This window comes from Hippopotamus amphibius, chromosome 1 (assembly GCF_030028045.1).
Source record: "Hippopotamus amphibius kiboko isolate mHipAmp2 chromosome 1, mHipAmp2.hap2, whole genome shotgun sequence".
Taxonomy (NCBI): domain Eukaryota; kingdom Metazoa; phylum Chordata; class Mammalia; order Artiodactyla; family Hippopotamidae; genus Hippopotamus; species Hippopotamus amphibius.
In genome coordinates, this window is record NC_080186.1 from 44127113 (window position 1) to 44154432 (window position 27320).

General features: G+C 37.6%; 1 protein-coding gene across 1 annotated transcript in view; it reads left to right on the plus strand.

Annotated features, from left to right (window-relative positions):
- Positions 1–27320, plus strand: part of ZYG11A (zyg-11 family member A, cell cycle regulator) — a 70548-nt gene that overhangs the window by 40237 nt on the left and 2991 nt on the right. The window contains exons 4-13 of the mRNA XM_057747876.1: positions 11925–12065; positions 14358–14534; positions 16683–16747; positions 18081–18180; positions 18279–18332; positions 22201–22362; positions 22695–22739; positions 24440–24634; positions 26444–26505; positions 26903–27000. Of these exons, the coding sequence (XP_057603859.1) occupies positions 11925–12065; positions 14358–14534; positions 16683–16747; positions 18081–18180; positions 18279–18332; positions 22201–22362; positions 22695–22739; positions 24440–24634; positions 26444–26505; positions 26903–27000 (1099 nt within the window). The remainder of the gene's footprint in view (positions 1–11924; positions 12066–14357; positions 14535–16682; positions 16748–18080; positions 18181–18278; positions 18333–22200; positions 22363–22694; positions 22740–24439; positions 24635–26443; positions 26506–26902; positions 27001–27320) is intronic.

Consider the following 27320-nt stretch of genomic DNA (forward strand, 5'->3'; position numbering starts at 1 on the left):
TATTACCATATGAAACATACCCCTCATTATTGATGTTACTTTTTATCACTTGGTCAAACTATTGTTCAGGTAATATGTAAAATATCCAGGTGTAGATAACATATTATCTATATACTATTGTATTACTTCTACACTACATAGGTAATACTATTCCTTATGAAATTAATACGCAATATATAAGATATTAAAAGACTATGCCAATATCCTGGTCCTCATCAAACTTTCCGACCTAGATATGGCATCCATTGATGTTTCTTACCTGAACCAATCTTTACTGGAGTGGTTGCAAAGTGATGATTTTCCAACTCCAGCTCTCCTTTCTACATTTAGTAAGTCTAACATATCCTCCGTGTGGACTTGCAATTCCTGTTGTTTTCAATGATTTATAGTTCATTAATGTTCTTAATTATTTTGATGTTCAGTTTGTCACAGGTTGGCCAATGAGAGCTCCTGTGTCAGTTTTTACATGCCCCCATTGTTGTTGTTCTTATTATTTTGAGTACTTCTTTACTTTCTGGCAAACTAAGATGTTCTAGGCTTCTTATACATCCCTGTTTTGGCCTTGGAATTAAACATTTCTGGGAGCCCTGGTTCCTCTTAGTGGGAAACCAATATCTGAGTACTAGATGTGTTTTTAGGCCCTTTCAGTGAACAGAGCTAAGAAATAGATGAAGTAAGTTTAAAAGTGATACTTCCAAATGTCCACCTTCATACTGTTCTTCTTTGCCTTTCCACATTCTGTATTTGTATCTGTCTTTTCCACAGTGAGAACCTTGGCTCGCAAAAGCATCAGCACATTTGCTTAATCCTACAACATATTATAAGACAGTTTCAGAGTTGCTATACCTATACTGCTTTCTTTTTCACATTTTAAATTTATTTATTTGGTTGTGCCAGGTCTTAGTTGTGGCAGGCGGGCTCCTTATTTGTGGTTCGCTGGCTCCTTAGTTATGGCATGTGAACTCTTAGTTGCGACATGCATGTGGGATCTAGTTCCCCGACCAGGGATTGAACCTGCGCTGCTTGCAGTGAAAGCGCAAAGTCTTAACCACTGGACCACCAGGGAAATCCCTTGAAGTTTTGATTTGCATTTCCATACTGATCAGTGATATTGGGCGTCTTTTCAGGAGCTTATTGACCATTGGTATGTCTTTGAAGAAATGTCTGATGAAGTCCTTTGCCAACCTTTAAATCAGGTTGCTTGGGGGTTTTGTTGTTGTTGAGTTATAGGAGTTCTCTGTGTAGTCTGGATATTAATTCCTCATGATATATGATTTTCAAATATTTTCTCCCATTCTCTGGGAGAAAATTGTCTCTTGTCTTTTTTCATGAAGTTCAGTTTGTCTGTGTTTATTTTGTTGCTTGTACCTTTGGTGTCATATCTAAGAAATCACTGTCAAATACAATATTGTAAAGTTTTTGCCCCATGTTTCCTTGTAAGAGTTTTATAGTTTTAGGTCATGAATTTAAGTCTTTGATCCATTTTGAGTTAATTTTTTAAAATATGGTGTTAAGTAAGGTTTCACAACTTCATTCTTTTACATGGAGATACCTAATTTTCTCAGCACAATTTCTTGAAAAGACTGTCCTTTCCCCCACTGAATTGTCTTAGCACCCTTGTCAAAAATTATCTGACCATATATGCAAGGGATTATTTTAGGGCTTTCTAGTCTGTTCTATCGTTCTGTTTGTCTGTCTTTATGCCAGTGCCACAGTTTTGATTATTGTAGCTTTGTAGTAAGTTTTGAAATCAGAGTGTGTGACTCCCTTGGGATTCCATATAAATTTAGGATGTGTTTTCGTATTTCTGCAAAAAAGATCTTTGGGAGTTTGATAGGGATTACATGAATGTGTAGATCACTTTGGGTAGCACTGACATCTTAAGTCTTCTAATCCATGAACGTGGAATGTGATTCCATTATTTATGTCTTCTCTAACTTCTTTCAGCAGTGTTTGGTAGTTTTCCTTATACATGTCTTTCATTTCCTTGGTTAATTCCTAAGTACTTTGTTGTATTATGATAATAGAATTATTTTCATAATTTCCTTTTCAGATTGCTTTTTATTATTGTATAGACATGCAGCTGATTTTTGTGTGTATCCTGCAACTTTACTTTATTCATTTATTGGCTCTAACGGGGTTTTTTTTGGGTGGAATCTTGAGGGTTTTCTATATATAAGATCATATAGTCTGCAAATAGGTAATTTTACTTCTTCCCTTTCAATTTGGATGCCCTTCCTTCCTTCCTGCCTGCCCGCCTGCCTGCCTGCCTGCCTGCCTCATTGCTCTATCTAGAACTTCCAGTAGTATATTCAATAGAAGTTGTGGGCATCCTTATATTGTTCCTGGTCTTAAAAGCTTTCAGTCTCTCACCATTGCATTCTGGAAATAAATCCCACTTGGTCATGATTTATAATTCTTTTATTATGCTTCTGAATTTAGTTTGGCTGTATTTTATTGAGGATTTTTGAATTTCTGTTCATAAGGAGTATTAATCTCTAGTTTTCTTGTAGCATTTTGTCTGGCTTTGGTATCAGGGTAATGCTGGCCTCATAGAATGATTTAGGAAGTGTTCCCCCTCTAGTTGTTTTTTTCTTTTTTAAATATATTTATTTATTTATTTATTTATTTATTTATTTTGGCAGTGCTGGGTCTTAGTTGCGGCACGTGGGATCTTCACTGCAGCATGTTTAATTGTGGCATGCAGACTCTTAGTTGTGGCATGCGAACTCTTAGTTGCAGCATGCATGTAGGATCTAGTTCCCCAACCAAAGATCAAACCCAGGCCCCCTGCATTAGGAGCTCGGGGTCTTACTCACTGGACCACCAGGGAAGTCCCCCCAGTAGTTAAACTTTGAAAAGGATTGGCATTCTTCCTTAAGTACTTGGTAGAATTTACTAGTGAACCCATCAGACTTGGGCTTTTCTTTGTTGGGAGACTTTTGATTATTGATCCACTTTCCTATTTGAGTTTTCTGTGCCTTCAAGATTTAGTCTTGTTAGGTCTAATGTATCTAGAAATTTTCCCATTTCATCTAGGTTATTCAGTTTATTGAGGTATAATCGTTCATAATACTTTTCTTATAATTCTGGGGTTTTTTTCTGTTGAATTGATAGTAGTGTCCTCATTTTCATTTCGGATTTTAGTATTTTGAGTCCTTTTTTTATCTTAGTTTCTTTTTTTTTCTTAGACAATCCATTTGTCAATTTTGTTGATCTTTTCAAAGAACCAACTTTTGGTTTCATTAATTTTCTTACTATTTTTCTATTCTCTATTTCATTGCTCTCTGCTTTAATAATTATCATTTCCATCCTTCTGCTAGCTCTGGACTTAGTTTCTTTGGTCCATTTACATTTGAAGTAATTACTGATTAGGAGTGACTTCTGTCATTTTGCTCTTTGATTTCTGTATGCTTTATAGCTTTTTTTATCTCTCATTTCCTGCATTACTCTTTTCTTTGTTCGGCTGAATTTTTTTCTTTTTTTTTTTTTTGGTAGTTTAAATGTCTCATTCTTTTTTTTTTTTTGTATTTTCCATAGCTGTTTTCTTTGTGGTTACCATGGAGGTTATATTTAACATCCTAAAGTTATCACACTTTAATTTGAATTTTTTTTTCCCATTCTGCTTAGGTCTTCTTATTTATTTTTCATTATTATTTTTCATCGTTATTGGAGTATAATTGCTTTACAATATTGTGTTAGTTTCTGCTGTACAACAAAGTGAATCAGCTATATGTATACATATATCCCCATATCCCCTCCCTCCCATGACTCCCTCCCCCTTTCCCTGTCCTGGCCCTCTAAGGCATCACCCATCATCAAGTTGATCTCCCTTTGTTACACAGCAGTTTCCCACTAGCTAGCTATTCTATAGTTGGTAGTGTATATATGTCTATGCTACTCTCTCACTTTGTCCCAGCTTCCCCTTAGCCCCCCACCCAGCCCCGTGTCCTTAAGTCCATTCTCTACATCTGTATCTCCACTCTTGCCCTGTCACTGGGTTCATCAGTACCATTTCCTCAGATTCCATATATATGAGTTAGCATACGGTATTTGTTTTTCTCTTTCTGGCTTACTTCACTCCGTATGACAGTCTCTAGGTCTATCCACCTCATCCATATAGTTCAATTTCATTCCTTTTTATGGCTGAGTAATATTCCATTGTATATATGTGCCGCATCTTCTTTATCCATTCTTCTTTTGATGGGCATTTAGGTTGCTTCCATGTCCTGGCTATTGTAAATAGTGCTGCAATGAACATTATGGTACATGTTTCTTTTTGGGTTATGGTTTTCTCTGGGTATATGCCTAGTAGTGGGATTACTGGGTTGTATGGTCGTTCCATTTTTAGTTTTTTAAGGAACCTCCAAACTGTCTTCTGTAGTGGCTGTACCAGCTTACGTTCTCACCAACAGTTTAGGAGAGTTCCCTTTTCTCCACATCCTCTCCAACATTTGTTGTTTCTAGATGTTTTGATGATGGCCATTCTGACTGGTGTGAGGTGATACCTCATTGTGGCTTTGACTTGCATTTCTCTAATGATTAGTGATGTTGAGCATCTTTTCATGTGTTTGTTAGCCATCTGCATGTCTTCTTTGGAGGAATGTCTATTTAGGTCTTCCACCCATTTGTAGTTTGGGTTATTGGCTCTTCTGGTATTAAGCTGCATGAGTTGTTTGTATATTTTGGAGATTAATCCTTTGTCCGTTGTTTTGTTGGCAAGTATTTTTTCCCATTCTGAGGGTTGCCTTCTTGTCTTGCTTATGGTTTCTTTTGCTGTGCAAAAACTTTGAAGTTTCATGAGGTCCCATTTGTTTATTCTTGATTTTATTTCCATGATTCTCGGAGGTGGGTCAAAAAGGATCTTGCTTTGATGTATGTCATAGAGTGTTCTGCCTATGTTTTCCTCTAGGAGTTTTATAGTGTCTGGCCTTACATGTAGGTCTTTAATCCATGTTGAGTTTATTTTTGTGTATGGTGTTAGGAAGTGTTCTAAAATCATTCTTTGACATGTAGCTGCCCAATTTTCCCAGCACCACTTATTGAAGAGGCTGTCTTTTTTCCATTGTATATTCTTGCCTCCTTTGTCAAAGATAAGGTGCCCATATGTGCTTGGGTTTACCTCTGAGTTCTCTATTCTGTTCCATTGATCTTCCTTTCTATTTTTGTGCCAGTACCATACTATCTTGATCACTGTAGCCTTGTAGTATAGTTTGAAGTCAGGAAGCCTAAATGTATCTTTTTGAATTATGTTTTTTTCCAGGTATATGCCCAGTAGTGGGATTACTGGGTCATATGGTAGTTCCATTTTTAGTTTTTTTAAGGAACTACCGTACTGTTCTCCGTAATGGCTGTATCAATTTACATTCCCACCAACAGTGCAAGAGGGTTCCCTTTTCTCCACACCCCTGCCAACATTTATTGTTTCTAGATTTTTTCATGATGGCCATTCTGCTCAGTGTGGGGTGATACCTCATTGTGCTTTTGATTTGGATTTCTCTAATGCTTAGTGATGTTGAGCATCTTTTCATGTGCCTCTTGGCCATCTGTAGGTGTTCCTTGGAGAAATGTCTATTTAGGTGTTCTGGCCATTTTTGGATTGGGTTGTTTGTTTTTTTGATATTGAGTTGCATGAGCTGCTTGTGTATTTTGGGGATTAATCCTTTGTCATTTGCTTCATTTACAAATATTTTCTCCCATTCTGAGGGTTGTCTGTTTGTCCTGTTTGTGGTTTCCTTTGCTGTGCAAAAGCTTTTAAGTTTCATTAGGTCCCATTTGTTTATTTTTGTTTTCATTTCCATTATTCTGGGAGATGCGTCAAAAAGGATCTTGCTATGGTTGATGTCCTAGAATGTTCTGCCTATGTTTTCCTCTGAGTTTTATAGTGTCTGGTCTTACATTTAGGTCTTTAATCCATTTTGAGTGTGTTTTTGTGTATGGTGTTATGTAGTGTTCTAATTTCATTCTTTGACATGTAGCTGTCCAGTTTTCCCAGCACCACTTAGTGAAGAGGCTATCTTTTCTCCATTGTATATTCTTGCCTCCTTTGTCATAAATTAGGTGAGCATATGTGTGTGGGTTTATCTCTGGGCTTCTATACTGTACCATTGATCTGTATTTCTGTTTTTGTGCCAGTACCCTACTGTCTTGAATACTGTAGCTTTGTAGTATAGTCCGAAGTCAGGGTGCCTGATTCCTCCAGCTCTGTTTTTCTTTCTCAAGATCGCTTTGGCTATTCACAGTCTTTTGTGTTTACATGCAAATTGTAAACTTTCTTTTTCTAATTCTGTGAAAAATGGCATTGGTAGTTTGATAGGGATTGCATTGAATGTGTGGATTGCTTTGGGTAGTATAGTTATTTTCACAATATTGATTCTTTGAATCTAATAACATGATATATTCCTCCATCTGTTTATGTCATCTTTGATTTCTTTCATCAGCGTTTTATAGTTTTCTGAGTACAAGTCTTTTATTTCCTTAGATAGGTTTATGCCTAGGTATTTTATTCTTTTTGTGATGGAAAGGGATTGTTTCCTTAATTTCTCTTTCTGATTTTTCATTTTTAGTGTATAGGAATACAAGAGGTTTCTGTGCATTCATTTTGTATCCTGCAAATAAAAGTTCTTAAAAAAAATTTTGTGTCCTGCAACTTTACCAAATTCATCGATGAGCTCTAGTAGTTTTGTGTTGGCATCTTTAGGATTTTCTATGTATAGTATCATATCATCTGCAAAGAAGTTTTACTTCTTTTCCAATTTGTATTCCTTTTATTTCTTTTTCTTCTCTGATTGCTGTGGCTTGGACTTCCAAAACTATGTTGAATAAGAGTGGCGAGAGTGGACTTCCTTGTCTTGTTCCTGATCTTAGTGGAAATGCTTTCAGTTTTTCACCATTGAGAATGTTTGCTGTAGCTTTGTCATATATGGCCTTTATTATGTTGAGGTAGGTTCCCTCTGTGCCCATTTTCTGGAGAGTTGTTATCATAAATGGATGTTTAATTTTGTCAAAAGCTTTTTCTGCATCTATTGAGATGATCATATGGTTTTTATTCCTTAATTTGTTAATATGGTGTATCACATTGATTGATTTGCATATATTGAAGAATCCTTGCAGTCCTGGGATAAATCTCACTTGATCATGGTGTATGATCCTTTTTATGTGTTGTTGGATTCTGTTTGCTAGTATTTTGTTCAGGATTTTTGCACCTATGTTCATCAGTGATATTGGTCTGTAATTTTCTTTTTTTGTGACATTCTTTGTCTGGTTTTGGTATCAGGGTGATGGTGGCTTTGTAGAACGAATTTGGGAGTGTGCCTCCTTCTGCAATTTTTTGGAAGAGTTTGAGAACGATAGGTGTCTAGTTTGAATTTATACCAGCTTAATTTAAATAACACACAAGAACTCTGTTCCTTTATATCTCTGTCCCCACCCATTTTAATTGATGATGTTCCCAGATTACATCATTGTATGTTGTCTGCTGCAAAGCCCCAAAGAATAATTTTTTAATGTATTCATCTCTGAAGTTATGTAAAAAACAAAATTTGGAGTTATAAACCAAAGTTATAATAACTCTAGTTTTTAGATTAATGTTTTTAAGATCTTTTATTGAGATATAATTGACATAGAATAAACTGCATATATTTAAAGTGTAGAATTTGATATATTTTTTTATTAGTAATATATATATGGCAGTCCCAAAGATTTATTTATTTATTTATTTGGCTTCATTGGGTCTTTGTTGCTGCCCACAGGCTTTCTCTAGTTGCAGAAAGTGGGGGTACTCTTCGTTCTGGTGCAGTGGCTTCTCTTGTTGCATAGCACAGGCTCTAGGCATGCAGGCTTCAGTAATTGCATCATGTGGGCTCAGTAGTTGTGGTTTGCAGGCTCTAGAGTGCAAGCTCAGCAGTTGTGCATGGGCTTAGTTGCTCTGCAGCATGTGGGATCTTCCCGGACCAGGGATTGAACCCATGTCCCCTGCATTGGCAGATGGATTCTTAACCACTGTGCCACCAGGGAAGTCCCAATAATTGTTTTTCAAAAGATTTATTAGTTTCTTAAGTCATGTAGGAAACGAAGTGTAGTTACAGACCATTTAAAAAATATCACTAGCTTTTGTAATTGCCCATGTATTTACCTTTATTGAGATTTTATTTCTTCACATAGCTACTTGTTACTGTCTGATGTGCTTCATTTCACCCTGAAGGACTTCCTTCAGCATTTTTCATTGGGCAAGTTTAGTGGTAATGAACTTCCTCAGCTTTTCTTTATATGGAAATGTGTCGCCTTCACCCTCACTTTTGAAGCATGTTTTGCTGGGTATAGGATTCTTGGTTGACAGTTTTGTTTTTTGTTTTGTTTTGTTTTGTTTTGTTTTCTTTTAACACTTTGAACAAGCCCACTGTCTTCTGGCTTGCAGAGTTTCTGAAGAGGAATCTGCAGAAAATCTTATTGAGGATCCTTTTGTATGTGATGATTTGCGTCTCTCTTGCTACTTCTAAAATTCTTTGTCTTTGGCTTTTGAAAGTTTGATTATCATGTGTCTCACTGTGAGTCTTCTTGAGTTCATCTTGTGTGGAGTTCCTTGAGTTTCTTGGATGTTTATATTCATGTCTTTCATCAAATTTGGGAAGTTTGCAGCCATATTTTTCCCAATATCATCTGCTACTTTAACTCTCTTCTTCTAAGACTCCTACAGTGTGTATATTGATCTGTTTAATGGTATCCCACAGGTTCCTTAGGCTCTGTTCCCTTGTTTTCAGTTTTTTTGCTTGATGATTCTTTCATCTGCCTTGAATCCATCTAGGGAATTTTTATTTCAGTTATTATACTTTTCAGCTGTAGAAATTTTTTAATTCTTTTTAAGATTTTTTAAATCTTTGTTAAGTTTTCTCTTTCATTCATTTTCTTGACTTTATCTACATTTTCCTTTAGTTCTTTGAATATCTTTAAGGTGGTTGTTTTGAAGTCTTGTTTGAGTAGACCTGCTATCAGTTCTTTTACAGGGACAGTGTCTTTTGATTTTTCTTTTTTTCCTTTTGAATGGACCATGTTTTCCTATTTCTTTATATGCTTTATGATTTTTGTTGTTGTTGAAAAACTGGACATTTTGAAACTAATAACATGGCAACTCTGGAAATCAGATTTTTTCCCTTTCCCAGGGTTTGATGTTTTTGTTATTGTTTTTGTTTTTTGGGTCTATGTTGAGGATCAGCCTGAAGTATAAAAATTTAAAGTCTTTTTAGGTCTTTTATGAGCCTTTTCCTGGGCATGTGCAGTCACTTGGAATTTTCTCTGTATATGCAGTTGTTTTGAATGTCATAATCATTAATGTCTCCTAAAAGAGGAAAAGAAAATGATGAAGGGGCAGCCCTTTAAATCCCCTGGAAATCACTTTAGCTGGTGGGAGAGGAGCTTTGAACAATTTGTTGGGGGGGATGGTGCAACAACAGTGGCTGCCCACCTCTTTGTACCTGTTATCAGAAGCAGCAAGCAGTGATTAGAGCAGAGATCCGTGATATTAGGAGGACAGGGTCCTTTTTCCCACCTGGGCGCTAACAAACTAAGTGTAGGCAGCTCTAGGAGCATGTGCTGGTGGCTGGGGGCTGGGCTGGGGCATGGACAGCTGTTACTGTGGTAAGAGCTGAAATTGATGGCAATGAACCACAATTTACTGTCCATACTTCCTCTAGAAGTTGCAAGCATGGATAGAAACTCCTTTGTTTACCCTTTATTTCTTGAAAATGCTTGTCCACTGTTACATTGCTTTGTGTGTTGCTTATTAAGTCTTATGACAGTCTAATTCTCTGATTTGTTTGATCTTTTTATGTGAAGGCCCTGAAGATGTTTTTATCTTTAAATTTAATCCTTATATTGTGATATGTCTCAGACTTGATCTGGGTCAGTTTTTCCAGGTAGTTGGTGGATTCTTTCAGTGTGTTGATTTATGTCTTTTTGTAAATTTCTGGGAAGTTTTTCTTGGTAGTAGTTTTAAATATTAGTTCATTTCTTCCCTGCAAGTATATGCAAGTATATGTGTATTGGATCTTCTTTATTTTTTTCTATATAAGCAATCTTAGATCCTTTTTATCTCTTTCTTTTTAAAAATTTCTTTCTCTTGTTTATTTCTTGCATTTCTTCTCCTTATTAAATTTTTATTCAACTCTGTTTTTCCTTGAGTACTTTGTAACTTGATTTTTATGTTTGATATGATTTTGTCTTTTTCCTGTGTTTAATCATTCCTTGTTTCATCTTTTTGTTGAAGGTATTTTTTCACATCCAAAAATGCTTATTAAGAATATTTAATTCACTTTTAAGTGCTGTGTTACAGTTTTCTCCTGAGTTGTTGTTGGTTTATGGGAAGAATTTTCTCAGGTGAAATGCTTAGATTTGCTTTTTAAATAATTTCTTACAGCAGCTTTATATGGAATTGGTTTGAATCTTTTTATTTCTTGGTATTTAACTGACAGCATTCCTAATTCAAAAGCACTTTTCTGTCAATTTAGTGATGGGATGTTTCTTCAATGGGTTATGTTACTACTGGTCATGGTGGAGTGAAGAAGAGGTTGTTTTCCTTTTCATTTTGTAAGATCCTGAATTTTACCCCTTTATTTTCTTCTTTTTCTTCACCACCCAGGAATTCTGAAAACTGAATAATATCTAGTTTTATCTACATTCCTTGTTGATTTTATGGTTTGTATCAGGAGGATACCATCCTCCAGACCCAAAGTCTATATATAGCCTTTTTAAAAATTGTGTTTATTTATTTATTTATTTTTGGCTTTGCTGGGTCTTCATTGCTGCGTGTGGGCTTTCTCTAGTTGCCGTGAGCAGGGGCTACTCTTTGTTGCGGTGCATGGGCTTCTCATTGTGGTGGCTTCTCTGGTTGTGGAGCATGGGCTTTAGATGTGCGGGCTTCAGTAGCTGTGGCACATGGGCTCAGTAGGTGTGGCTGGCAGGCTCTAGAGCGCAGGCTCAGTAATTGTGGCACATGGGCTTAGTTGCTCCACAGCGTGTGGGATCTTCCAGGATCAAGGATCGAACCTGTGTCCCCTGCCTTGCCAGGCAGATTCTCAACAGCTGCACCACCAGGGAAATCTCCTATATATAGACTTTTTGAAATTACTACTTCAGTGGCAGCAAGGAAGAATTATATTAATATTAATTAATTAATTCTATAAAAGGTCAATTCCTTTTACATGTCAATTATTTTATGTGGTCTTTTTTCCTGTCTTTCATTGTCTAATTCATTCTATATGAGTACTTAGAAGACTGCATTCATGGTTATTGGTTGTTTAAGAATTTACATGCTACCCATTTTTCAGTCAAGATCTCAGCTGTAATATAGTTGTAGGGAGATGGTATTTGAATCTGGCCCCGCCACTTAATTGGTTTGTTATATTTAGCAGTGTTCATTGCCTCTTTGGACCCACCATATAAAAATGAGGTTGAGAACTTTTACCTACTAGAATTATTATTGAATGAGATCAGCATTGTAGAGCGCTTACGCAGATGTAGAGAATGAACTTGAGGACACGGAGGGGGAAGGGGAAGCTCGGACAAAGTGAGAGAGTAGCATTGACATATACACCACCAATTATAAAATAGATAGCTAGTGGGAAGCTGCTTGCAGAGCACAGTGAGATTAGCTTGATGCTTTGTGAATACCTAAAGGGGTGGGATAGGGAGGGTGGGAAGGAGGCTTAAGCGGGAGGGGGTATATGTATACATACAGCTAATTCACTTTGTTGTACAGCAGAAATTAACACAATATTGTAAAGCAATTATACTCCAATAAAATATACTCCAGTAAATAAACTCTTGAAACATTTTCATGAACATCTGTTGTTTCAAACATTTGATGCAGTGTAAAAGCCTGTGCTTGAAGGTGAATGGTGAAACCTATTGGTAACATCCTTGTTTTCCAGGTTGCTGGAGGAGCCAATATGAATCAGATTTCGGAAGCACTGAGCCGATACAAGAATAGGTCATGTTTTATGAAGGAAGCCCTCTACAGGCTCTTCACAGAGACGTTTTCAATGCAAGTAACCATGCCTGCTATTTTAAAGGTAACTGCACCTCAGAAATGTAGTTTTTATTACTACCTATTACTTGGTTCAGTTAAAGTTGTTCATCAAACACAATGAATACAGTAACTTATATGCCTATTCTGTTGTGAGTCAAAATGCCCTCACAAAGAGAAGAGAACAGTGGTAGGCTTAAACTGCCAGATCATCTTTTGTTTTGAGCATCTGAATCAATTTGAATCATTCAAATTTTTGAATTTGGTCTGAGCAGGGGATTATAGAAGCATTGCACTGTTTTGACCAGAACAGGACAAAATCTTTAAATGTGAATTCGCTTTGCGTAAACATTGTTTTTTTATTTATTCATTTACTCTTTAAAATCTAAGATAATGGTTTTCTGAAAGAAAACAGCAACAGTATCCCCAATAAGAACAGAACAAAATGGCAGTAATTGAAGGTAACCAAATCTACCATTTAAAGTTATTTCGTGAATAAAGTAAAATTAACCAGTATTGATAGGGCCAACTTTGTTTTGGTTTATAGGAGAATGAATTTATTTTAAATGTAATTGGAAGTTTTAAGTGATTTGGGAAAGAAAACTGCAGTTATTTAAAATTAAATGTAACATAAAAATGAAGAGTCTTAAAGTCACCTTGTTTTTATCATTTGTAATTTTTTGTGGTTCCATAAAACGGGCTATTTCTGTACCATGAGAGATTGTATTTATTCATAACTTAAAAATGATACTGTATAAAGGAAGAAACTCTGGATCTTTATTTCCCATCTGTAACAAGGAGGTTGGATTAGATATTCTAAAAGTCCTTTTCATAGCTAAGATTTTGTGATTTTTTTTTTGAAAATTGTGTTTGTTTTACTTTATACATGTTTGTATTATAGATGATGGCAATCCAATGAAATCCTAAGAGCAGTTTAGCAATGTAGAAAAAAGGCATTTTCCATAGGAGAAGTATATCCTGGGTTTGAGTTCATGTAGGTGTCAAAGTGAGGGGCTCTGGTCTCTTAACGGTGCATATCATGGTTCATGAGTATATCAGCAGGCTGATCTCTGAAGTGGGTAGGGATGGTTATCCCTATTTGATAGACAAAGCAGATCATGTTGTCCCTGAATATTAGAGCAGTTATGGTCTAAGCTTAGTATAACACCTTCATTTTACATTGGTTTCTAGGTCTTGCGCAGTCTATCTTCTAGTTACCTTTCTAATGTTAGGGAGTTTTGTTTGTTTGTTTGTTTGTTTGTGGCCATGCCATGTGGCTTGTGAGATCCCAGATCCCCAACCAGGGATTGAATGTGGGTCAGAGCAGTGAAAGCACTGAATCCTGACCATCAGACACCAGGGAGTTCCTTAATACTAGGTTTTACCACTTTTGAGATTCTTTTAAATTCAAATTTCTTCTTCCTCTCTTGGTGAATTCATCCCACCTTTTTTTTTTATTATTATTAAATAAATTTACTTATTTTTTGGGTGTGTTGGGTCTTTGTTGCTGTGCATGGACTTTCTCTAGTTGTGGCAAGCAGGGCTGCTCTTCTTTGGGCTGCGTGGGGTGTTGTGGCTTGTGGGCTCTAGAGTGCAGGCTTAGTAGTTGTGGTACATGGGCTTAGTTGCCCCGGGATCTTCCTGGACCAGTGCTTGAACCAGTGTCCCCTGCATTGGCAGGTAGATTCTTAACCACTGTGCCACCAGGGAAGTCCCCATGCCATCTTTTTGTCCACTTTGTGTGTTTCCTTGTCACATTTCCCTTCCCTAGTAATTCTCTCTCCATTCCACCCCCACCTCCATCTCCTATCCAGATCCTATCTGAGACCCTGCCTAAATGTGTTCTCTGAATGAAACCTTTGACTTCCATACCAGAAATGATTGCTCCCTGCATAACTATCTTAGGCAGCACTTTATTTATACTTCTTTTTTGGTGCCTTTTTTTCAGCTTCATGTTTTGACATTCCTTACAATGTTATTTCTTTCATAAGACTTTATCCTAAGGAATAGAGCAGAAGTGATTCATGTCGTGTCCCCTGTAGTGCTTATCATAATACCTAGGATGGATTGAGGCTCAATAAATGATTGTGAAGTCACAGATGAGGAAACAGAGGTCCAGAGAAAGGAAATGAGTTACCTAAAGTCACACAGCTAGTTAATAACTACATTTGGATTGAAAGGTATTGCTGGTGCCCTAAAAAATAAATGCTGAGGAAGCGGAAAATCTGTTATTTTTTTTTCCTGATGAGCAAATATTTTTGACAACTAACACAAAAACAAGACTGTGTAAAGAATGCTAATGTTGTCATATGCTGCTAAAAAACAAGTTCATCTTCAGCTCGTGGCTATAGGAATGAGGAATCATCCATTGGATTTGCCAGTGCAGTTCACAGCCAGTGCTTGTGCCCTCAACTTAACACGCCAGGGCCTGGCCAGGGGGATGCCTGTTCGTCTGTTGTCAGAGGTTACCTGTCTACTTTTCAAGGCTCTGAAAAATTTCCCCCATTATCAGCAGGTAATTTGGTTTGAATATTTGACTGTGCTTCTTACTTGAGGACAAATATATGAAAAATATGTTTTATTTAGTTCTGATTCTTCATCCTAAGAGAGAGTGAGAGAGGGAAGGAGGGAGGGAGAGAAATAGATAAGAAATTCATGTTTGTTGTAGAAAAAATAAGAAACATCGAGTTACCCAGAAACATCTACTATTAACACTTCGGTACATTCTATAGGCTTAACATCAAGTGTGAAACTAAACTGAATTGAATCATAGACCTAAATATAAAAGCTAAAACCATAAAACTTCTAGAAGAAAATGTGACATCAGAGTAGGCAAAGTTTGCTTAGACTACAAAAAGCACACATCATAGAAGAAAAATAATAAATTAGAATTCATCAAAATTAGAAGCTTCTGCTCAAACATACACAGACATTAAAAAATGAAAAGGTAATCCATGGCTGGGGAAAATGTTCATTTTATATATATGACTGAAGGCTTTTATCCAGAATGTGAAAAACTGTTAACTAGGTAACACAAGTCAAACAAACCAATTTTTTAGGAAGGCAAAAGATTTGTACAGATACTTCACCAAAGAAGATAGGCAGATGAGAAATGAGCATATGAAAAGATGCTCAGTATCTTTAGCCATCAGGGAAATGCAAATTAAAAGCACATTTGGATACCACTGCACACCTAGATACTACTACACACCCCCTAGATTGGGTGAAATATAAAAAAAAAACTGACAGTACCAAGTGTTGACAACAGTGTAGAGGAAACCAAAATTCTCATATATTGATGTTAAGAATGCAAAATGATAAAACCACCAGTTCGACAGTTTGGTAATTTCTTTGAAAGTTCAACATACACCTTTCATACTACACAGTCATTTCATATAGAGAAAAGAAATCATATAACCATATAAAGACATACACAAATGCTCATAGTATCTTTATTCATAACCAACCCCCCTCCCCCCAAACTGAAAACTTAATGTCCAGCAACAGGTGAGTAGATAAACAAGTTGTGATACATTCATATAAGGAAATAACTACTTGGTGATACAAAGGAATGAAGTATTGATACATGCAGTATGGATGAATCTCAAAAACATTATATGCTGAGCGAAATAAGCCAGACACAAAGAGTAGATACCATATGATTTTACTTATGTGAAATCTTACTAAAGACTAATCTGTAATGACAGTATAATTTTCTGGGGCTGGAATTTGCAAGGTTGGGATTGAGTGGAAGGGGACACAGTGGAACTCTTTGGGGTGATGGAAATATTTTTTATGTTGATTGTGCTGGTGGTGGGTAGTATTAGTTACACATAGGTATAAATTTGTCAAATCTAATTGAAGTGTGTACTTAAAATGGGAATCAGTTTACTAAACATACAAGAAGGAAGGTAGTCTTTCCTCATTTAAAAAAAAATTTTGTATTTCCACTTTTTCTTGAAAAGTTGGACGGTCCTTCTCAGTTCAGTCTTAATTTGTGCGTGGCCATCATCAGTTGGAGCTGAGTAACAACTGCCCCTATAGAAGGGCATGAATTCTCCAGCTTGCCATAATTCCTATCATTGCCCTCTTGTTTTGCACTCTGCCTTCTTCACTTGTTTGTGTTACTGCCTAGTTCCTGTTGGCATTTCAGGTTTGCTACCCCTGCCTCATACACTGCTGTCATGGCAGTACATGTCACTGGCCTATTCATGGGCTTTCAAAGAGACCTAGAAGGCCTTTTCTCTTTCTTTCCTCTCTTTAAAGGCCTAGTTCAGTCCCTACCAATCACAGGCAGAAAGTAGAAGTTCTATCACATTTAGTTATGAGATCTGGTAAGGACATTTGTCATTCAGTAGATGGGCCAGACTTCCGGTAATCGATTTGGACTTACACACAGCAGGCAACTCTCCACATAGATTCTTCTAGGGTTCAAGGAAAAGGGAGACTCCCTCTTTGCCAAAAAAGGGAAAGATTGTTCTTTAGGCAAAGGTGAATTTTACAGAGTTTAATAGTAAGATTAAATGAAGAACTTGGAGAGAACCAGGTACACAATGAGCTGTCAATAAGAAAAGCTTATTAGTAGCACCTTCCAAATGCTTAGAACCTTTATTTAGAAGGAGTATACATTTGCTCAGAATTATTTTTCTTTATTCCCTTAAAGTTACAGAAGAATTGTCTTCTCTCCTTAACCAATTCCAGGATTCTTGTGGATGTTCCATTTGACAGGCAAGTATAAAATTGGATTAACTCATTTTGGGGTGTTGACCAGTGTTACTCTGAGCATTGTTGGTTTTGGTTATTAGCCTAGAAGGGTCTGATTAAGGCTGAGATAAGGTGTTTGGGGAGTATGTTCTGTTGAGATTTTTCCAAGAGGTAGGTGTTCAGAACTACTGTACTTGCAAATGTTGTCTCCCAAAGTGTGATTCCAGTTTAGGGCAGTGGGTGGTAAGAACATGGGCACCAGAGAGTCAAACATCGAATCAAGTTCTAGCCATTCGATTATCTTTATGTGTATGTTTCCTCATTTGTAAATAGTTACTCTTATGAGGATTAGATATGATGTTTGTAAGGTACTTATCACTGCCTAGCATATGAGTGCAGGCTGTTCTAAATATTAGCCATTCTTTTTGTTATTATTTTATTGATAATGCTTTTTTTTTTAAAAAAAAATCATCATTATAGACTCCAGAGGGATTCCTCTTGAGGCCATTGTAATCTCTCAGATTCATGAGTTCCAGAACGTTAATAATAGTTGCTGCCAACAGGAAAATTAACCACACTCTTGCCTTAGCAAAGCCCATGATTTATGGGTGTAAGGCTGTAGGCTAAGCCATTCTCAGATCTCATTAAAGTGTGTACTTAAAATGAGAGTTGACTTTTAAAAGTACAGTAAGGAAGGTGGTCTTCCTCATTAAAAAGAATCTGCATTTCCACTTTCTCTTGACAAGTTGGAACCTCTTTCTCAACTCAGTCTTCATTCTTATATAGCAGTCATCAGTTGGAGCTGAGTAAAAACCATGAATAAAAGGCTATGAATTCTGCCTAGTTAGTGATTTGTTCGCTGTGGCATTTTAGCACTGTCTGCAATTCAGATTATAAATTACTACCTCTTGGGGAACTTATTTCCTTTCTCAGATCCATCATAGTTGAAACTGAGTGCTAAAAAATAAGTCTTTTTTAGGTCTGTCCATCTTTGAATGTTGTGCATTTGCTCACATTCTTCTTTTTTTGTTTGTTTGTTTGTTTGTTTTGTTTATTTTTTGGCCACACCATGCGGCTTGTGGGATCTTAGTTCCCCAGCCCGGGCCCTCGGCAGTGAAAGTGTGGAGTCCTAACCACTGGACCGCTGGGGAATTCCCACTCACGTTCTTTTGTGCTTGCTCTCCTTTTCCTCTTCTGATCTTCTCTTCTTTTTGCCAAATCCACTTGCTTTTCATAGCTGAGGCTTTATAAGTCCAAGAATACTTTTGTTAAACAAGATTTGTTGGGGAGGCAAGTGATTTCTTCACTTCTCATGTACAGTTTCACAAACTTTATTGAGAAAAATACTGTTTTTTAGGTTCGAAGCTGCCAGGTTTGTTATGAGATGGCTCTGTAAGCATGACAACCCCAAGATGCAAACAATGGCAGTGAGCATAACCTCTATTCTAGCCCTGCAGGTATGTGATTGCTACATGAAAAATTTCTCTCACCGTAGTCTTAGTGGAGCTTTGATGGTGGTCTGACATTTCATTCTCGGCTTTTTATTTGCTTATAGCTCTCACCTGAGCAAACTGCACATCTTAAAGAAGAGTTCTTCACGGCAGTTAAGGTAGGTTAATTGTCACTTTTATAACTTTTTTTAAAAATATATATTTTTTAGGAATTTTATTTTCTTTTTCTTTTTTTTATTGTCTTTTTTGGGCCGTGTTTAGGTCTTCATTGCTGCGCGCAGGCTTTTCTCTGGTTGTGGCGAGCAGGGGCTACTCTTATTTATGGTGCGTGGGCTTCTCAGTGCAGTGGCTTCTCTTGTTGTAGAGCACAGGCTCTAGGCATGTGGGCTTCAGTAGTTGTAGCATGTGGGCTCAGTAGTTGTGGCTCACAGGCTCTAGACCACAGGCTCAGTAGTTGTGGCGCACGGGCTTAGTTGCTCTGCAGCATGTGGGATCTTCCCGGCCCAGGGATCGAATCCTGTGTCTCCTGCATTGGCAGGTGGATTCTTAACCACTGCGCCACCAGGGAAGTCCCTAACTTTTTTTTTGCTGTTGTTAAAGCTTCGGTCTTTTTTTTTTTTTTTTTTTTTTTGATTGATTGATTGATTGATTGGCTGTGTTGGGTCTTCGTTGCTGCACAAGGGCTTCCTCTAGTTGCTCAGAGCAGGGGCTACTCTTCGTTGTGGCACGCGGGCTTCTCATTGCCATAGCTTCTCTTGTTGCGGAGCACAAGCTCTAGGCGCGTGGGCTTCAGTAGTTGTGGCACACGGGCTCAATAGTTGTGGCTCATGGGCTCTAGAGCGCAGGCTCAGTAGTTGTGGCGCATGGGCTTAGTTGCTCCGCGGCATGTGGGATCTTCCTGGACCAGGGCTCAAACCCATGTCCCCTGTATTGGCAGGCGGATTCTTAACCACTGCACCACCTAGGAAGTCCCGTCCTTAACTGTTTTTTTTGATAAAAGTAATTTGTGAACATAGTTCAAAAAATTAAATCATTTTAAAAAGCTTATAAAATGAACAATCTGTAAGACCTGCTACCCAGAAGAAGTTATTCTTTACTCATATAGCTATTTCTTCTCTGTATCTCTAAATAAAATGCTTAGGACTGCGGTTTCATTCTGTCATACAGAGTGAAGTAAGTCAGAAAGAAAAACTAATATTGTATATTAACGCATGTATGTGGAATCTATAAAAATGGTACAAATGAACCTATTTGCAGGGCAGATGTAGAGAACAGATATGTGGACAAGGGCAGAAGAGGAGGGTGGAACAAATTGGGAGATTAGGATTGACATATATACACTACCATGTGTAAAATAGATAGCTAGTGAGAACCTGCTGTATAGCACAGGGAGCTCAGGTTGGTGCTCTGTGATGACATAGATGGGTGGGATTGGGGGGGGTCGTGGGAGGGAGGTCCAAGAGGGAGGGGATATATGTATACATATAGCTGACTCACTTTGTTGTACAGCAGAAACTAACACAAAATTGTAAAGCAACTACAATTAAAAAAGAGAGAGAAAAAAAGATTTATCTATTTTAGATGTTAGCTAGTGATTCTGCTATTATGGTAAATAAGAATTTGGCTCTCCTACAAATTACCTCCTTTCCTAACCCCCAATAAATTTATATTACAGTTTTTAATAAATCAGTATTTACATTATGATTATGCTAACATTGATCATGAAAAAATGTACATCATTGTTTTATTTTGCACTTCTCTTATTCTGAGGAGAGGCTTGAGCCATCTTTTTTTTTGAAGAATTATTTATAATGTCTGTGAATTGTCTATTCATGGCCTTTAGTTTTTCTTTAGGATTGCTGGCTTTTTTCTAATATATAGGATTCCTTTGTGTGTATAAGATGCATATATTTTTCCCCAGTTGGCTGTTAGGCTGTTTTTACTTTATTTATGGCATGATTTGGTATGCAATAATTTTTTTAAATTTTTATACTGTTGAATTTATTCTTTTCTTTTTTTTCTTAAAGAAGTTTTTGTCATTGGGTTTTTGTTTTTTTTTTTAAATATTTACTTGTTTATTTATTTTGGCTGCAAAGGGTCTTAGTTGCAGCATGCTGGATCTTTGTTGTGGCATGCAGACTTCTTAGTTTCAGCATGCATGCAAAATCTAGTTCCCCGACTGGGGATCAAACCCAGGCCCCTGTATTGGGAACTTGGAGTCTTAGCCACTGGATCACCAGGGAAGTCCCCAAATGTTGGCTTTAGATTGGAGCAGAAAGGAAGGCAGAGTACACTGATGCAAGTGCAAGTAGTTTGTTAGATTTCATTAGGAAGAATAGCTAATGGTTCCCAGTGAAAAATTAGATGAATCAAATGAGAGGAATAAGAAGATGGCAGTTAAAGTTTGGGGAGTAAGAATTATGAAATAATAGTCTTTGGAGTGAATTCATTGAGAAATATAGTAGGATTGCCAGGTACAGTTGAATGCCATTTTGAAATTTGGGGGCAGATATTAAAAGTAGACTCGAGCACAGTCTTTTTCAGTATTCAGATTTTGGGGGTGGGGCATGAAGTAGGGTTTAACTAAGGTAGCAGTTTTGCCAAGATGGTATGTTGGAAGAACATTGAAGTTCCTGGGAATGCTAACAGTAATAGACAGAGGTAGATATAGATATGGATGTGGAGAGCAAGTACTTAAAGTAACACGGAGGGAAGTGTAGCACTGTAGTTCTTGGAGAAACCATCTTAGGTAGTGGTACCGAAATTTCTGGCTTTACACTAAAACAAACTAGTTTCAGCCACTAACTAGCCATAGACCTTAGGTAATTTACTTATCTCTGCCTCAAATTCTTCATCTGAATAACTGGCATTGGACATAGGAGTAATATTTTGCAGTTATTTTGGGTATTACTGAGATACAATATGTGAGGTGTCTAGCCATGGTCCTGACCACAGCTGTCGTTACTTTCAGGGTCAGCCTCACTCCTGCTCCCTCCCTCGCTCTGCCGCCACTCACCCTCTTGGCTTTCTGGGTGATTGCTGCCCGTGTGGTGTGCACTCTTACATTCTTCTTTTGGCTCTAACAGCTTTATTTTTGTAAATTCTCTTGATATGTTCCCTCCTGGTTGGGTAAAATATTTGAGATTCCTCCTGAAACAGACATAATCTGATTTGTTTAGTGTTATTATATTTTATGTATCTTTTCATTAGCTGGGTAAGTGGAAATGGCTGTCTTTTTCCTTTCACATGACAGTCTAGTATGTTTGAAAGAAAGCATGAATACTAGCTTCACGTTTGTCTAGAGAAATTCTGATTTGAAATGGTATATTGGAATCTCTGTTAAATAAGTCGGTGGTTTCTTCAAGCTCTTAGGACATTATGCTACATACTAGTGTTATCCTGTAGCCACACTGGCCTGCTCAGTGGTGTAGAACAGCAGACTCTTTTTTGCCTGAAATATCTTTCCCTCCTCCCCATTCCCTGTGTCCCCATTCCTTGCTTAGCTGCCTTGACCTCTTTTTCTTTTGATCTCTTTTACGTATTACCTTTGTATGGAGCCTCCCCTCTCCCACCTTTTCTGAAGAAAATTCTTAGGCTTTTTTGTGTTTCCTTCAGAGAATTTACCAAAACTTAAAATTACTTTGTTTAGTTGAGATAAACCAACTGTCTTTTTTTTCATCTGCCACTCTTACCTGAATATGTGCTTGACTTCCAAAAGGTGTTGACTAAACATTCTCAATACATGAATAATGAAATAGCTGATATGTACTTGTTTATGAGATTTACTAATAAGCACCAAGAAGTAGATTGTGCTTATTAAACTTTAATATTTTTTCCTCACAAAAACCTTAAAAAATAGGTGTAACTCATTTTATAGAGAGAAAGTGAGTCACAAAGCTATTAAGTGATAGAACTTCGGTTTAGAACTAGGGTTTGATTCTAAAGCTTTTCTTAACCATTGCTTTCCTTATACTGGAATTGAGTCAGTCACTAGGGCATCTAACTCCCTGTCTCTTTGTTTTTTAGGAACTTCTAGTAATAGTAAAACAGAAGACTACTGAGAATTTAGATGATGTCACCCTCTTGTTTACTTTGAAAGCACTTTGGAATATTACAGATGAATCTCCAGCTGCCTGCAGGCACTTTATTGAAAATCAAGGATTGGTGATCTTCATCCAGGTCTTGGAGGTGGGAAGACAGGATTGAATTTATGTGTAAAGTTCTTTTTTTTTAAAAAAAATATTTATTTATTTACTTATTTATTTTGGTTGCTCTGGATCTTAGTTTCGGCATGCAGGATCTTTAGTTGCAGCATGTGGGATCTTTAGTTGCAGCATGTGGACTTATTAGTTGCAGCATGTGGACTCTTAGTTGTGGCATGCAGGATCTAGTTCCCCAACTAGGGATTGAACCCGGGCCCCCTGCATTGGGAGCTCGGAGTGTTACCTGCTGGACCACCAGGGAAGTCACTGTAAAGTTCTTTTCTTCATGATAAAGTAACCTGTATATTTTTTTCACAGACTTTTTCAGATTCAGCAATACAAAGCAAAGTACTTGGTCTTTTGGTAAGGTGAATTGTTTTGAGTTAATTCTAATTACTTAAAAAAATAAGAAAGCTAACACTCATGTAGTACCTACTGTGTGCTAGGCACTTTTGTAAACAGTTTACATGCGTTAACTCGTTCAGTCTTCACACTATCCCTATAAAGTAAATACCATTATATATGAGTCATCTGTTGCTGTAAACAAATTGCAGCTTAAAACAGCATCCATTTTATTTACTTGTGAATCTGTGGGTCAACAGTTTGAACTCAGCTCAGCTGTACAGTTCTTCTGCTGGTCTCATGTGGAGTTACTCATGCTGCTGCAGTCATCTGGTGGCTCAGCTAGGCCTAGATGCTCTAGGATGGCCTGACTCATCTCTGACGGTTGGTGTAGGTTGTTAGCTGGGCCTTGTGTCCCCATGAGCTTCTTCATTTGGCAGTTTCAGGGCAGCAGCAGAAGGCAAGTCCACTGTACAAGTGCTTCTTAAACCTCTGCTTATGTCAAATTTTCTCATGTCTCACTGATCCAAGTAGGTTACATGATCTGGGGTGTTTTCCAACAATCACTTTGCTAGTTGTTCGACACCAACTGGGTGTCCCACAATTTGATTCAGTTCAATTCTGCCACTAGCTATCTGGAGTTAGCATCAGATCCCACAAGTTAAAAAGCTCAGTCCCACAAGTCTGCCTCCATTCAGTTGCCAACTGTTAAGTCCAGGGCCACTCCTACCCCTGACTGGCTGACTTTAAATTGGGGGTTTCCATGTCCCCTTCCTCAGGTTGATAATTTGTTAGAATGGCTCACAGAACTTGGGAAGGCACTATTTGCTGTTTTCAGGTTATTATAGGATACAACTCAGAAACAGTCAAGTGGAAGAGATATGTAGAGCAAGGAAGGAGGGATGTGTGTAGAGCTTCCATGCCCTTCTCTGGGTACACCACCTTCCCAGCATCTTGATGTGTTCACCAACCCAGAAGTTCTCCGAACCCCATTATTTAGGGGTTTTTATTGGGGGGTGGGGTCTCATCACACAGGCCTGATTGATTAATTCAATCTTCAGCCTCTCTCCTCTCCTCTTGAGGTTGGGGGCATGGAGTTGAAAGTTCCAGACTTCTAATCAAGGCTTGGTCTTTCTGGCATCCCGCCCCCATCCAGAAGCTATCTAGGTGCCTGCCAAGAGTCACCTCATTAGAACAAAGCTGCTCCAATCACTCCAGAAATTCCAAGGGATTTGAGAGCTCTGTGTCAGGAACTAGGGACAAAGACCAAGTATTGCTTATGTCTGTGAATAAGCCCAGATTAAAGGAGGTGACTGCCCCCGGATGGGAAGAGCAGCAGTCACATTCCTAAAGGGCATGTACACAGGGATAGAGAAATTGCATTATGTTCTATACTGTCCCATACGTTGTTATCTACATTTTATAGACATTCAGTCTGAGGCACAGAAGTGCCATTTTTTACCCTATGTTTCCTAGATAGTAAGAGGCAGAATGAGAACTCGAACTCAGGCAGTTTGGCTTACTCAATGATCTGTTATTACCGATCATCCTCATCATCAGGGGGGTGGGATTGTAGGTGTTAGGCTAAATCAGAGGGAGGAGGGTGGGACTAAGTGTTCTTGTATGTATCTGAGCTGAGCAGTGGGAGAGGGAGAGGAACCAGTTCCTGATTCTCCCCGCCTTTCCTGTCCCTGATATTCTCTGCTCCATCTGACACATAGAACAACATAGCTGAAGTCAGAGAACTGTCTTCCAAGCTGATGACTGAAGATGTGGTAAAGCATGTCAGCAGCCTGCTGCATAGCAAGGAACTGGAAGTCAGCTATTTAGCTGCAGGCATCATAGCCCACCTGACATCTGACAAACAGCCCTGGATATCGCATGACCTCCAGAGGAGAGCACTTCTCCAGGATCTGGTATGAGAACCTTTCCTCTTTACAAAATCCAGAGTCATCTCTTCTTGCAGAAAACTTATTTTTCTAGATCATAAGAGTTTTTGAAATATGTGTTCATTGTAGCAAATGGGATAGAGAAAAACGTAAAGAAAATATTATGTCACCCACACCTTACCACCCAGAGCTAACCGTTATTAACATTTTGTTACATTCCTTCTGATACTTTCCTTTTATAAAAGTTATACATGCTAACAGTGTCTATGGCTTATTCCAATTCTCTTTCCCACTTTCAGCTCTTTTTAAAGCTATTTCTTTTGATATTTACCTCCATATCTTTAACATATATTGTTATTTCTTGGCTTTGTAGTTTTAAACATTGTCAGTTTATTTTCCCACTTTGGAAAATGAAGATTCGTTTTCTCTCTATCCCAACACGTACCCTTTCCTATACTCCAAGTATACATCTCCTTTCAGTACATTCAGACATATTCTGTCCACTTCAACTTCTCAGAGACTTCTTTCCCAAGCCTTCTGTTTTTGTTCCATCTGATTTGCCTTTTTGTGTATCTGTTAGATCACTGTCATCCCAGGATGTTCATTTCCTATCATCCTGGAGATTCTCCTTGCTCTCTTGTGTTCAATTCCCTGTTTCCTGGATTGTATACCTTCCTGTTTTTTGGTACTCCCTCATTCTGTTGGGTCATATCCTCCAGTAGCTTCCTAAGAGATGTACGAAAAAGAAAATTCAAAACCTTTTATGTTTGAAAAGGCCTTTATTTTACATTCACATTTAGTTGATCAAATGGCTGGGTATAAAAGTTGAGTTTTGAAATATTTTCCTTTCACAATTTGTAAGTCATTGTTCCATTGTCTTTTATTTCTCTGTATCACTGTTGAGAAGTCCTGTGCCATTTTTTTTTGGAAGCTTTAAGATCTTTGTATTCAGTATTTGGAAGTCACAGTGATGTGCCTTAATGTGGGTTTATTTTAATCTGTTCCTTTGGCTACTTACTGCTCTGGAAGATTATTTCCTTCAGTTCTGGGAAATTTCTTTCTCTCGGTCTCACCCATCCATCCCTCCTTCCTCTCTTCCTCACTTCTTTCCTCTTTTTTCTCCCTGCCTCCCTCCCTTCCTTAATTTCTGTTCTCCTGATGGAAGATATAAGGTTTGTTTCCAACACCCACTAGAGAAAGAGAATTGGGGGTAGAGGAGCCTCAGCATTTATTATTTAGATTTTTCACTTTAGCCCCCTGTTTTTAGCATGGTACTCCCAACCTCACTTGTTCATGGGGTTGCCCAGTCCAGAAATTTTTGTAAGGAGTGGTAGAAGAGATCTTAGAGTCTTATTCTTTGGGACTTTCAACCAGTCCTCCTATTTTTAACCCTACCTCTAATCTCACTTCCTGAAATAATACTTGGTATGCCAAATTTTTAAGTCTCTTGGGGGTTCTGTTCAAAATGGTTTGTTTTTTAACCTTCCCCGGTGCTAGATCTATTAAATTAGTTACCGTTTTTCTTCTGCTTTGTTCTGTGTGTGTTTGTCTTCTTTTAAACCATTTGTACTGTTCTGTTCACGGGATTTAGGGAAGGAATGGATGCATGCTCAGTTGTCTATCATTAAACAGGAGCCCCTTTTTATTGCATTGTTTTCCACATGACTTTGTTTATATTCTACATATATAATGGTTATCTAATTGATAGCTGGGAGGTTAGGTATACCTAAATTTGAGTAATCAATCCCATATTTTGAAAATTCATGTTGTTTCATATATATGTAATTATAAATGACATGAAACAATACTAGAATCTTGATTTCTCTTTTTGTATAGTATGCAGCCATCCAGAATTGGCCAAGTTCAAGTTGTAAGATGACAGCATTGGTGACCTACAGGTAATTTCACGATGGTATAGTGCTTTTCTTAAAGCTTGTCCTCAGTCTGTTCACCATGTGGAGGTTGTGGTACAGTAATAAAATATAGAATAAAATAGCCTTGTGTTCACATCCTGTTTCTTAGTGATTTGGGGAAAATCACTTTTAGGAAATCTCTGAGACTCAGTTTTCATCATCTGTAAAATGAGGCTGGCAGTGTGCAAGATTGAGGGTAGAATCAGATATTGAATGTATAGTGTCTCACACAGAATATAATTTCTTAAATGTTAGTTCCGATTATATGCTCAGCAGTACATCTGAGCATTGACCCCAGGGGGAAGATGTTGAAAATTATTATTATATCCCTCCCTGATATTAGCCTGAGTTCTGAAGAAACATACTCTTTGTACTTATTTAGATCCTTCAAGGCATTTTTCCCGCTCCTTGGCAACTTCTCTCAACCAGAGGTTCAGCTCTGGGCACTATGGGCCATGTATCATGTCTGCAGTAAAAACCGTATGTATTTAAAAAAAATAGTTTTCCAGCTGTTTTTCAGTGTAAGGATTAAGTTCAAGATGGAATTTGGAAAAATTGTTCACCTATATCCTGATTTTAACAGTTTTTAAAAAGAAACTGAAAAGCACTTGTATTAGTATAAAAAATGCTACAGAACTATATTTGGAGATGTTTATCAAACAATATAGAAAGTGAAAGTTTGCTCCCACTCCTATTCCCGACAGGCAAGCACTGTCCATAAGTTGATAATTATAACTATACTTCCAGATACTTCTCTGTATACATGCTATAGTTAATATATACTATATATGAATATAATA